General features: G+C 36.8%; 1 protein-coding gene across 2 annotated transcripts in view; it reads right to left on the bottom strand.

Annotated features, from left to right (window-relative positions):
• The window catches only part of Phtf2 (putative homeodomain transcription factor 2), a 114,921-nt gene that overhangs the window by 44,333 nt on the left and 57,111 nt on the right, over positions 1-13,477 (bottom strand). For both annotated transcript variants that reach the window (XM_059257245.1, XM_059257246.1), the window contains exon 3: positions 4,149-4,205. In XM_059257245.1, coding sequence (XP_059113228.1) covers positions 4,149-4,205 — 57 coding nt within the window. The remainder of the gene's footprint in view (positions 1-4,148; positions 4,206-13,477) is intronic.

Here is a 13,477-nt window from a genome sequence, read left to right as displayed (position 1 = left end):
CTGGTGCCCTCTTCTGGCCTGCGGTCATACATGCTGTATACATAATAAATAAATAAATCTTTAAAAAAAAAAAAAAAGTTCTTTAAAAAAAAAAAAATAAAATAAAAAAAAAATAAATAAATAAAATTCACTTTAAGGTATATAAGCCTATAAGAAGATGTAAAGGGTTTTTTAATCAAAAACGTTCACCAAAGGATTAATAATTTTAGTCACAAAAATGAAAGATACTATGAAAGGTATGAGTATTCATAAAACATGAGTTTAATTAAGCGGACATTATAAAATGGAAAGTTTAAAATTGATTTGGATTAAACCACCTTTATATAAACTAACATGGCTTTGCGTACTAACTATAACTGGGTGTTCAGTATTAAGAGTGCCTGCCTGGCATGGGAGAGCCTGAGTAAGGAGAACAGGCAGGAAACTAGCTTTCTGAAAAAAGCAGGATGAAGTCCTTATTCATGAACAATAAAAAAGTACAAAGAAGTACACACGTAACTTAATCCTCAAGAATCAAAGGCATTCTTTATTATAAAACTGACAATATATTCCCACAATGCAACAACTTTGGTAGCAGAAATTTTTGTATTTTCTTTAAGTTCCAAGTATATAGACAATGAGATTAAAAACCAAATAACATTTTAGATTACAGCATGCTTCTGTTCAGTAATCTAGACTTCTTGTGTATAGAAATACTATCACATTTATATTCTATCAAAGACACTAATACCAGTTTCATTTCCAGACCTTTAGATTCCTCTATAAATGACTTCATAAACTTTTTGTTGAGATTTCAAAAGCCTGTTAGATACTGAGAGAAAAAAATCCTATATTAACTTTTGTTGTATGGGTTTTTTGTTTGTAATACGTACAAACTGTACATAATCTGATGCCTGCAATGCATAATGTTTAAATCATGGTAAATATATCTGTCTCCTCACAAGCTGATCATTTATTAATGATGAGAATATTCAAATCCTTTCACCTAGAAGGGATTTTAAAAGACACCATACATTGCTGTTATTTACAGTCAAGATAGTGTGCAGTAACATTCCTGAACTTCCATTTATTTTCCTTGTCTTTCCCTGACCAGCCTCTAATATCCACCACTGTACTTTCAACCTCCAGTAATCAACATTTTAGGCTCATGTGTGATGAACCTGTGCAGTTCGTGTCTTTCTGTAGCTGGCCTATTTCACTTAACATAATGAGGTCTCTAGTGAGAGTTCTCTAGGACAATGACCCCATTGGCTCACATGTTTGAATGTTTGGTCCCCCGTTACTGAAACTGTTTGGGAAGGATTAGGAGATGTGATTTGTTGAAGTAGATTCGATTCAGCCTTGTTGGAGAAGGGGTGTCACTAGGGTGAGCTTTGAGGTCTGAAAGGCCCAAACTATACCCAGTCTCCTCTCTTCCTCTCTCGCTGAAGCAGAATCTTGCAATATATTTCATTCTTATTCTGATTCTCATTCATATTCTCCCTCCCTCCCTCCCTCCCTCCTCCCTCTCCCTCTCCCTCTCCCTCTCCCTCTCCCTCTCCCTCTCCCTCTCCCTCTCTCTCTCTCTCTCTCTCTCTCTCTCTCTCTGCCTCCTGCCATCAGATCAGGATATAATCTCTCAGTTACTGCTCCAGCACCATGCCTGCCTACCTGTAGCCACGCTCCCTGCCATGAAGATCATGGACTAACCCTGTGAAACTGTAAAAAAAAAAAAAAGCCCCCAATTAAATGATTCCTTTTCTAAGTTTCCTTGGTCATGATTTTTCATCACAGCAAGAGGACAGTAACTAAAGCTAGCTCTAATTCAATTAAGATGGTTACAAGTTGTAAGATGTAATTCTGTCTTATGGCTGAATAAGTATTCCACTGTACAGGTGAGCCATCACTGACTGTTGGAGACTTAGATTTCCATATCCTAGCTATTGTGAAGAGTGCAGTACTAAGAATGTAGACTTGGATATTTCCTTGGTATACTGACTTTATTTCCTCTGGATTTATAACCAAGCATAGAATAGCTGGATTATTTTCTGTACTGGCCATACTAATTGACACTGTCACAGCAGTGTGCAACAGAGTTCTATTTTCCTTCAACCTTCTCAGCACTTTTTTTTTTTTAAACATCCCTATTCCCAGACTGAGGAATGACACAGCTCTGTAACTTCTTATTCATTTGCCTATTCTACCCCTTCTCCCTTTTCCTCTTCCTCCTCTTTCTCTTCTTTGTTTAACGTTGATTTTAATTTTGTTTATATGGGTGTTTCTCCTGCATGTAAGTCTGTGTATTTTGTACATGCAATGCCCATGGAAGCCAGAAGATGGTGTCAAATCCCCTGGAACTGGAGTGTGCTGGGAATCAAACTAGAGCCCTCTGGAAGAGCAGCTTACCTCCACTAATCACCATCTCTATGGCTCCTTCACTTTGAGCTCTTGACACCTCACCAGACTGCCTGCTAATGGAACTCCCATTTTTTGCTTTCTTCTTCACATATTCATTAAATACTGGCATTTCTCAATGTTCTGTTCTTGGTCATTTTCTTTCATCATTCAATGAAAATCTATTTATTTATAGACTCTATATAATATGTACAATACTCAATTTATGTACACATAATACTTATTATATACAACATACACATACGCCTATACATACACAAATGTTATATACCAAGGACTCCCAAGAACTACCTGGCTATTTCTAAAACAATTTTAAACCTCTCTTCCAATATTTTCTGTCATATTATCACTGCCTTAAGGAATTTATAAAAATATAATTTTAATTTTCTGCTTCAAATCCTTCAATGACCTCTCAACTGTTATAAAGTCATGGCTAAATCCCTGGGTTAGTTTTCAAACCCCTTCATACACTGACAATTGTCTTTCTAGCTTTACTGTTAACCACCTCCACCACTTCCTCAACCCAATTGCCAAAGCAAATTCTCAAGGGTTCCTTACTCGGTCTCCTCTCCCTCACTCCCTTCCTGAATATTTTCATATGCCTTTCATCTGTCTGGGATGTCTTCCCTTTGACTTCCAGAACATATCAAACTCCTCTCACAAGATGTTTTGCCTATGAAATCTTTCCTAACCTCCTCGCACATCTTCCTTCTACATTACCCTATAGAGACTGAACACATGTGCCTATCTCTTCATTGATTTTATCTCATTTACAATAAAATACCTGGCCAAAAAAACTAGAGCTTACTTATCTTTCTGTCCTTGTGACCTTTAATCCTATTTTTAAAATATGCCAGATCTTTGCTAAATGAATGTAATAATTCTTCATAAAAAACTTCAAAGGTTAAATCATTAAGTATGGAAGAATGATCTCCTCTTTCATAGATGATATGGTCTGAACAGCAACAAATCTTTTGAGCAGATTTTTAAGTAACTATGGACTGTTTTTAACCTAATATAAATATTTCCATATTAAACAGAAAATGGCAAGTAATTATAGTAACATTCTCTAGTCTCAAACTAAATTTAGCTCGTGCAAAAACATACTGATTAGTATCTTAGCAAATGAAAAATATATAAATTTTATTATCAAACAAAGAATGGTGAGAAACAACAAATTTAGTTTTAAAACTTTTTTTTTCATGCTAGCAAGATAGTCTATGAGAATATTCAAACAGAATAACACAAGTAGTCACATGTCCAAGAGGAAAACGCCAGCTATAAAAGCATTTGAATTAATATTCTATTTCCTAAAGCCCTTTTAAAATTCAGCAACTCTTTCTGCACCCAAGTCCCTCTGTTAGTAGCACCAAACAGCAGATCTCTATTAGGTAAAGCGGCGTTTGCACAGTCTCACTCAGGTGGTAAACGTCCTGGAACACTTACCAGTTTAATAAACTGTACAGAATAATGACAGCATCAAAGGGAGGAAAAGCAAACTAGAAGTACAAGGTGACAAGTGAAAGGGGGAAAGCTGGCAACAAAATAATCATTAGAAATTAAACTAAAAAAGATGGAATATGCTAAAAAGGAAAACAAAAAATTAAAAGATAAGACTGAAATCATAGGTTTTTCTCTTAAAAAGTGCAGATAAAAATAAGTATTAACTAATATGGTAAAAATACATGAAATGGCAAGTGACTGACAATTTATAAAATTGTTTTAGAATATACAAAATGAACAAAAGTTGTTACCTTGATTTCTCTTTGTTCAACAGATTTTTCCCATATTTGTTGATCATAGGCTCCAATCTATGAAGACAGACAGACAGACAGCACTGTGTTAAATGGGCACTGAGACGCCAGCTCTTCAAAGTCCCAGGGTGCTCACTGAACACACACTGGCTCTGTCACAGATGTCAGAGATCAATACTGTGTTGCAGTGGTTCTCAATGAGCTGCTTGGAGAATGACCAGTATTAGCATCATCTTCGCAATTTGTTAAGAGAATGGAAACTTCCAGGTTCATAGCAGAATTACTAGATCAGAAATATGGGTGTGAGGTTCAAAAATCCATCTAAGATAATACTGAAATTTAAAAACCATGCCCTAAAGGGAGTCCTTCAGTTTAAATAAATGAACTACCACAGTGCTAGTATAGTCAAGAAAAAAAATCTTCCAAATGACAAATTCATAAACATGCAGATCACAAAGTTGTTTCTTTTTGAGACTGGGTCTCACTCTGTAGCCTAACTGGCCTCAAATTCACAGCAACCCTCCTACCTTGGCATCCTGAGTTGTGAGACTATAGATGTGAACCACCACACATGGTTTAATCAGTAAATAAATTTGTGAAATGGGTGAACAAAACACAGCTGCTTGTCTGTTACTATTAGACTGGAAAGTTCTTCGAACTCCACTTTAACCAGGGCGTAATGACCAGCCATTCTTTAGTGTTTTTACTCAAGTTACTTGCTTAAATCTTGTCTTTAGTTTCCACTTAATTCCCTGTATCTAAAATAACAAAAAGACAAAGACCTTAAATTGGTCACTGTGGTGCTTTAAAAGAAAATGGTCCCCAAGGGAGTGGTACTACTGAGAGCTGTGGCCTTATTGGAGGAAGTGTGTCTCTGCGGAGTAGAGCTTTGAGGTCTCATAGATGCTCAAGCCATGCCAAGTGAGACAGTTCACTTCCTGTTATCTTTGGATCAAGATGTAGAATTCTCCAGCACCACATCTGCCTGCACACCGTCATGCTCCCAGCTGCCATGCTCCCCACCATCATAATGGACTGAACCTCTGAACTGTAAGCTGCGACCTCAATTAAATGTTTTCCTTTATAAGAGTGCCTGGTCATGGTGTCTCTTCACATAATAGCAACCCTAACAAAGACAGTCATACATGCAGGCAAAACACCCTTTCACATAAAATAAAATAGCATAATCATTCTAATATATCAAACATTTTGTTGAAACAGTAACCCAAACTATTAGTTACATAGTAATATTTTTAAATGACTGTTTTCTAAATGTTGTTTTCATATGCGAAAGAACGCCTAAGTTCTTTTTTAGAGAACACTGTTTTGCTTCAAGGTGATTCAAGTGCACAGACATGGAAATAACTTTTCCACAACCCTAAAATGAGAGAAAATAAAGCCAATGTCTATGCAAATGTATTCACTACTCAGCATAACTTAAGACACCACCACCAAATAGCCACAGGTTCTGCAGACAGGAAGAAGAAACCCTGTATAAAGCAGTATATAAAAGTGGGTGACTTCTTGAGATACTTTGTGAAAACAACAGAAACCCTAAGAAAAGGATGGGTGGGTGATTTCCTATTACAAATTCCTAGGATAAAATTTATAGGAGAAACTTTTATTCACATTGATGGGGAGAGAAATAGCAGTTTCTACTATAATACAATGCTGTATAGTCTTAGAACCACGAATCAGGAACAACTTGCAGAGCTGAACAGTCAAAAAAAAACAGGCTTCTTGGTTTCTGTTTTACTAGTGACACAGAAACATCTAGAAGTCAACAAACTTGATAGCTGTTTCTTTTTGTATTTCTGCTGTATAAAAATTAAATGATAAGGTCGAGTTCAGCTACAGTTGTCCATCAAAAATCAGGGAGATATTAGCTATGTCACTGTTTTGATGTCGTACAAAACCTAAAAAACAATTCAATGCATCCTTTATGAGGATAGAACAGGAATCTTATTCAGGAAGCACGTCTTCAACTAAGAAAAAACTTAAGTGGTTTTGATTTTATAATCTCATCTCCTTCTTCACTGTTTCCCTTTGCTCCTCCCTCAATGCCTCCAGTGCTGGGATTTGGATCAGACAAATATAAATCGAAATAAGGCTTTGTTTCTCAAACATCAGTAAGGAACTACTGGATGGTTCTAAAGATGCCCAACCACATATCACAAACGATGTTTCATGAGGGAATACATTACTTCCACATTATAAAAGCTATTGTGGAATAATCTTTCTGTACACTGTGAAGATGTGTTACTTGGATTGGTTTAATAAAAAGGTGAACAGTCCCAGCACTCGGGAGGCAGAGCCAGGAGGATCTCTGTGAGTTCGAGGTCAGCCTGGTCTACCAAGTGAGCTCCAGGAAAGGCGCAAAGCTACACAGAGAAACCCTGTCTCGAAAAAACCAAAAAAAAAAAAAAAAAAAAAAAAAAAAAAACTGAAAAAAAAAAAAAGTGAACAGTCAATAGCTAGGCAGGATTTTCAGGGCAGAGAGAATGCTGGGAAGAAGGCAGAGATGCCATGATATGCAGAGTGAGCAGGATGGGCACCTCTGAGATGAGGTAATAATGTCATAAGGCAGAACGTAAATTAATAGAAATGGGTTAATTTAAGTTATAAGACCTAGTTAGAAATATGTTTCAGTAACATAAGGCTTTTTCATGACAATGAGACACATCTGCTCCTGGCAGCAACAATCTACTTTAGAGAAGATGATGGGCATCAAAGAAACTCCATATGGAGTTTGCTTCTTTTGTGGCAAAAGTAAGCTACCGGGCAAGAAACGGCCATTGCCTCAACTGCTGACAGTAGTATGCTGTCCAAACTGGACAAGCAGGACACAAAGGAAAGCATCTGCCAAACTTTGCCAAGACAGGGTAGGACAGTCCTTCAAAACTCCAGCTTCACAGAAAAGTCTGTCAGATATTCTAAGCCTATAGGCTAAAGATGGATGCCCGAACATTACAGAGGACCCTGGGGTGACTGCCCAGACAAGCCAGATGTCTCTGTCATTTCTTAGTTTTGGAAGTAGCTTACCCTGCACTTCCTGTTTACCCAAGTAATATTTTATCCTGCTTGGGTCTTTGATGGAGCTGAAGACTAGGTAGTTATAGTTACAGTTTTCCTTAGTTATGATAGAAGAAAAATTAGGTACAAAACTTTTACTCATCAAGAGAGGGTAGATAATGGAGTATTTTCTCTAAATTTGCCAAATACAAATGGACTGGACATTGCAAATGTAATTCTTACTTGATAATTGTTCTGTATATCGTTTCATCTGTTAAAGTTAAAACCTTTCCTTTCTATTCAGACAATACTTGATAATTGTTCTTACTGTATATAGTTTTACTATTTGAGAGTTAAAACCTTTCATTTCTATTTAGACAAAAGGGGAAATGTTGTGGAATAATCTTTTTGTACACAGTGAAGATGTGTCACTTGGTTTGGTTTAATAAAGAGTTGAATGGCCAATAGCTAGGCAGGATTTTCAGGGCAGAAAGAACACTGGGAAGAAGGAGATGGCCATGAGACATAGAGCAAGTAGGATGAGCACTCTGGAGATGAGGTAATAAAGCCATGAGGTAGAACACAAATTAATAAAAATGGGTTAATTTAAGTTATAAGAGCTAGTTAGAAACAAGCCTAGGCTATTGGCCAAGCTTTCATAATTAATAGTGAGTCTCCATGTCATTATCGGAGAACCGGCAGTTCCAATAAAAAGGTATGACTACAAAAAGCTCTTGGAATCTTAATTCACTCTTGTAACCAATAATTTTGTCTTATGTCTAATACAGTAAGCAACTTTATCAACACTCTTGCACTTCCAGAGATATCTGAATGCAGTATGCTGGGCTGGGCTTTTTGTTTTTGTTTTTTTTGTTGTTGTTGCTGTTTGTTTGTTTGTTTTTAACCAGAGCTGATCTACTGTCAGCCTTTTGCTCCCAGGGCCCACACAAGCATTTTGCCCTCTACAACTTGATCCTTCATCTATAATTTCATGCCTTCAACAACAGGTTTAGTAATCCTCTCTCTTGCAATACTTCCCATAGTGGCAGCAAAAATAATTATATATTCTCATCCTACAAGTCTCAAATCCTAACCCTATGAACATCACCACTCCTGGAAGTGTACATAGCCATTGACTTTGAGAAGACTCAACCCATAAGATACAAAATTCCTCTTTGGTGTTCTCAATCTCCAGTATGGTCTCATCTAATTTATTTTCCCTTTCCTCTTATTTTTATGAACAAATGTTGAGCTACTCAGTGGTGAAAATCAACAAAAACAAAACAAGAAAAACAAGGGTACAGCCACATCTTTAAATCAATACAGAAATAAAAAGAAACTGAGATAAAGAATTTATACTAACAAAAAGATTAAGACTGAAATGAATATTCCTGAGACTCCCTGACCTACTGATCTGCAGCTAACATACTTTCATATACACACACTGTGAGTATATACCACAGATACAAACTACTGACCATCCCTAACACCTATGGAAAGAACAGCACTTTTCCTTGCTGCTTTATACTGACACTGTACTTTTGCCCACACTCCATATACTACTGCATAAATCAGTTCTCAAACCCAGGTCTGCTGAACTTCAAAATAATATGAATGAATCATCTAAGAAAGAAAACATGTTTCCCAAATCGATTCCGTTCTACTGTGATTCTCAAGTTTTGTATCTTTCTACACACAATAGAAACAAAACACAAAAAGAAGTATGAAGAAGACAGAGAGGGAGAGGAGGGGAGACTGAGAATGCAAGAGATAAAAAGAGAAAACCAACAGGTAGAAAGACTGCCTCTACTTAGGGATCTGCAAGATCAGCTCTGTCTCCTACAGACAGTTTGAAATAAAGGATGGGATCAGACATACAAATGTTAACGTAATTAGGTGACAAAATGGGAAACAGGCACCATTTATAAATTCTAGGAAAGTGTCTCTGAAACACAAACTGAAAAGCTTCTTTTAGGAGTTGAATTACTGCTTAGGTCACCACATTCAGAAGATAGGCAGCTGGGGTATCCAAAGGAATAGACAGTGTTCAGCTTGCAAAAGGTCTACTATATAAAGATTGGGTGCCTAGATAAAAGACTAAAAGTTCATAAATGTACTTAGGAAAAGTAGAAGGAAGCCCAGATTGACAACTTTTAATTGCCTGATTTCTTTAATAAACAGACATACTAAACTACCATACTCTAAACCCTTTTCTCCTAATACTACTATGCTCTTATTTCTCTGAATCTCATTTAAGAAACTGAAAGGCTAGTTTCTAATTCTCATAAATATCAACTGTTATACAAAAAGATAACATAGACAGCTCAAATCCCTCCCTAGCTTAACCCTCTTGACAAATATTAGATAATTATGTTTATATTTGTTTGCAAAAATGTATCAGTTAAATCCATGTCAAGAATATCCCAAAGACAAGTGAAAAATTCAAGAATGTCATGAGGGGGCTGTTGAGATGGCTTACTGCCAAGTTTTCACAACCTGAGTTCAATTCCTGGGTCCCTAAAATGCAGCTTGTTGTGCCTTAATGATCTATAAGTTTAATGAAAAAGAAAATCAAGGAGTTAAGAATAAAACATAAAGTTACAACATAAAATAATGGATGTCTGAACAAAATATTAAAACACCAACTAAAGAAAGCTATAACACACCCCAAATTATGTTGTCCTAGTGGACATTTTAAATTTTTTACAAGTACTTTCATTCATACTTGTAAAGTACAAAGAGGGAAGAGTTAATAGATACACAGAGTCACTAAAATTGAGTACATTCAGATAAATCTCCACCCAGAGTTAACAGGATCTAGTTATTCTAGCTTTTAAAAAATGTTTAGCTCTAAAATAAAAGTTCTCAAGCTCTAAAAAAAATCTAAGTTCCTCACAATGCTTGTAACTATTGCCTTTCAGACAAATCTAGGAATATCTGAGCTATGCCTTCCTTTCTCAAAGGAGTCAGTGTGTACGCCAGACACTTGGGTGAAGAAGTTGAATCATGTGGCATGATTCACTGTGAAACATGATGATGATGTCAGACCAAAAGGTGTGGTCCGGGGAAACCACACTCTTGCAGCTTCTAACTTGTGAATGAGTAGTTATTTCCATGTTTGTTTTTAAGCAAATCTCTGACTCTTTTGATTCAATCTGTCTTTAAAATTAAAAAAAAAAAAAAAAAAAGATAAAAGGCAGAATCATAAGTTTTCAACATGATTATTAGGAATATTCCCCTGGGCTTAGTTGTAAAGGAGCTTGCTGCCAAGCTTGAGGACCTGAGCTCCATCCCTGAAACCCGCATGCTGGAAAGAGAACTGACTCCCACAAACTGTTCTCTGACCTACACAAACATGTGGCAGTGAATATATGTTTCCCCCAATAAATAAACAACTCAATTATAATTTTTTAAAATATCCCCCTATAATTCTAGTACTATATGGAAGGTAATGAAAGCAGGTAATTACTCAGATACACTCTAATTGTGGAAATAATTCTAAATTATGAAATAAATATTAATTCTACATCCTGTAAACTTCTATGATTTAATTATTGTTTATTTTTACAATCAGTCATCACCAGGGTTGTATCATAACAAAAGGTATTACTACAGAAAATAGAGTTGGTTGACTAGAATGCAAATAAAACTTTTTTTAAAAGATCCTGAAATCTTTCGGGTGGAGAATGACTTTTTTCTTCAGCCAGCAAAATGGCTCAACAGGTAAAGGCACATGTCATACAAGCCCAACATGAGTTTAATTCCCAGAACACAGGTGAAAGGAGAAGACCAACTCCTGAAAGTTGTCCTCTGAAAGACACACACCACTACATGCATGTCCACTCACACAAAATAAAAGTGTGTGTAGAGGGGGCGGAAACAAATTCTAATCAACAGATAAGAAAACTTCATTAACTACTGAAAATTCCATTCGTTCTAAATTAATTAAAACCAATAAAAATCTTCCCACCATCATCCAAACCCACACCCTTCCCTGCACTAACCCTAAGACTAGTATATGCTATTATATATATAGTATATGGTACAGGCCACATAAACAATCTATTTACAAATCATGACCATATTCCTACAACTTAGGAAGAACCAGTCAATGATATGGTGAAACACTGACTCAAGTTTTGAAAAAAAACTTTGAAGAATAGTTTTTAATATAATGAAAGAAAATGATTACTGGAGAATTTGGCTCTATGGAGTCACTACTAAAGAAAAAATATTCACAGTCATAATTAAAACAAAACCAAATAAACACTATCAGCAAGGGATAACATCAATACAACATTTATGAGTAAAACAGAACTTAACAGACAAAAGAACAATGAAGGGAATTTGTGGATTAAATACTAAGACTACACCAGTATCCTTAATCATGACATACAATAAAAAAAGGTTTAAAGAGAACAACTAGAAATTATAACCAGAATTCAAGAAAGTGGATAATATAAAAAGTCTGTAATTCGGTAGCAAAAACTATGTGTTCATATGTTATACTGCCTATTTGATCATCTAGAGAAACTAAATAACTTGAAGAAACCAAGAACAAAGTATAATGGACAAATAAATATTCAAATAGAGAAGACTCAAAGTTGAAAAAGTAAGGAGTCTTAGAAACCAGATAGGTAGGTATCTGATGGCAGGGTGTGTGTATGTATGTATGTAAATTCCACTGCTGATCCTGGGGCATAAAGTAAGCACCCTGCCATCAAATACCTTACAATACACCTGTTTCTATACAGGTAAGATAAATAGTGTTTAATCTTGATTGATTCCTCTCCCCTGGCCCCCGTACTTCTCCTAGACAATTCACTGCTATAGCAAATTGGATGAAACAGGGTTATGGGGACTAAACCCAGGGTGCCAGATCCAGTGGGAACCCAGATACGTGGGAGGAGTCAGGCATAGCCTATCCACGGGATGTGAAAGGAGACTCTGGAGGGAGGGCTGTCAGCTTGTCTGGAAGAAAGGTGATGGTGAGCTAGCACAGATGCCAAGGTTCAAGAGCGCACGGAGGGCACATAAGGGTGAGAAAGGTGAAGGACTGCGGCCACCAGCCCGACTAGGACAAAGTAGTATCTTCACAGAGTGAAAAAGGGCTGAAGCGGGGACTGACTGAACACAGGGCACTGATGTCCCAAGTGACTGAAAATGTCTCTATCTGCACAGAAATCTACCTTGAGAACTAGTAAAGAAATAACTGTAGTTTTAGAGGTATTGGAGACACAGCTCAGTAGTAGAGTACTTGCTTGGTATGCACAAGGCCTTGGGTTCAATCCCCAGTAAAACACATACACACACACACACACACACACACACACACACACACACACACACACACATTTTTAAAGGTCATTTAGTAAAGTGAGAGTATTTTGGTGTATTACATTACAATAGGAATTATTTTTTAAATAAAACATTCTAAACTTGTCTGGAAAAGGTCATGGTGTTAACAGTAGGGCAACTGTATAATTTTGGTTTTTTGAGTTTTTTGTTTGCTTGCTTTTGTTTTGTTTTGTTTTTTGAGATAGACTCTCCTTGGATAGCCTGGAACTCACTATGTAGACCAGGCTAGTCTTGAACTCATAGAGATTCCCCTGCCTCTGCTTCCCCAGTTCTAGGATCAAAGAAATTCACTACCATGCGATCAGAAATTGATTTCAAGTTCTATTCTACTTCCTGCATTTTCCATTGTCTTATAACAGATATGTATTACTTTTATGATTGTGATAAAACATTTAGGAAAATTCAAGAGAAAAACATGGTTAGTATTCTCACTCACGGGTCACACTGGGTCTAAGCAGAGTGGTTTTAGTCACATTTTCATATAAAGCACTGAGAGTAGAAGGAGCCGAGCAGTAGAGAAACAACTACAGATGTTCAACTGAATAAAGCCTCTATTTGTTTTTGTAGGATACACAGGAGAAACCTTTAGCTAAGAAATTTCTCAAAACTGTCAAAAATTTAAATACCACAAAAAGACCCACAGATACACACACACACAACATTAAAAAAAGGTGAAGAACCAAAACACCAAGCCATGTCGTTGGCACAAGAAACTAGCGGGGTTTCGGGTAAGACTCCTGGGCAGAATACAACGAAGGCAAGAACTTCACTAGCCCTACAGCAACAGGAGGACAGAAAGGAGAGTCTACCCACAGAAGGGCAGTGGGACTGAGAGAGCACCTCGTGAGGAAGCCCAGAGAGCCTTCCTGCCTCTGCACAATGGTTGCCTCCTGAGGGAAAAGTCGCCACTGATGTCCTTCCCTTCAGTCCACTCTCTAGGCAGTGACAGAGTTACAATG

This window comes from Peromyscus eremicus, chromosome 3 (genome assembly GCF_949786415.1).
Source record: "Peromyscus eremicus chromosome 3, PerEre_H2_v1, whole genome shotgun sequence".
NCBI classification, from domain to species: Eukaryota; Metazoa; Chordata; class Mammalia; order Rodentia; family Cricetidae; genus Peromyscus; species Peromyscus eremicus.
This window is presented reverse-complemented; position numbering and strand designations above follow the sequence as displayed.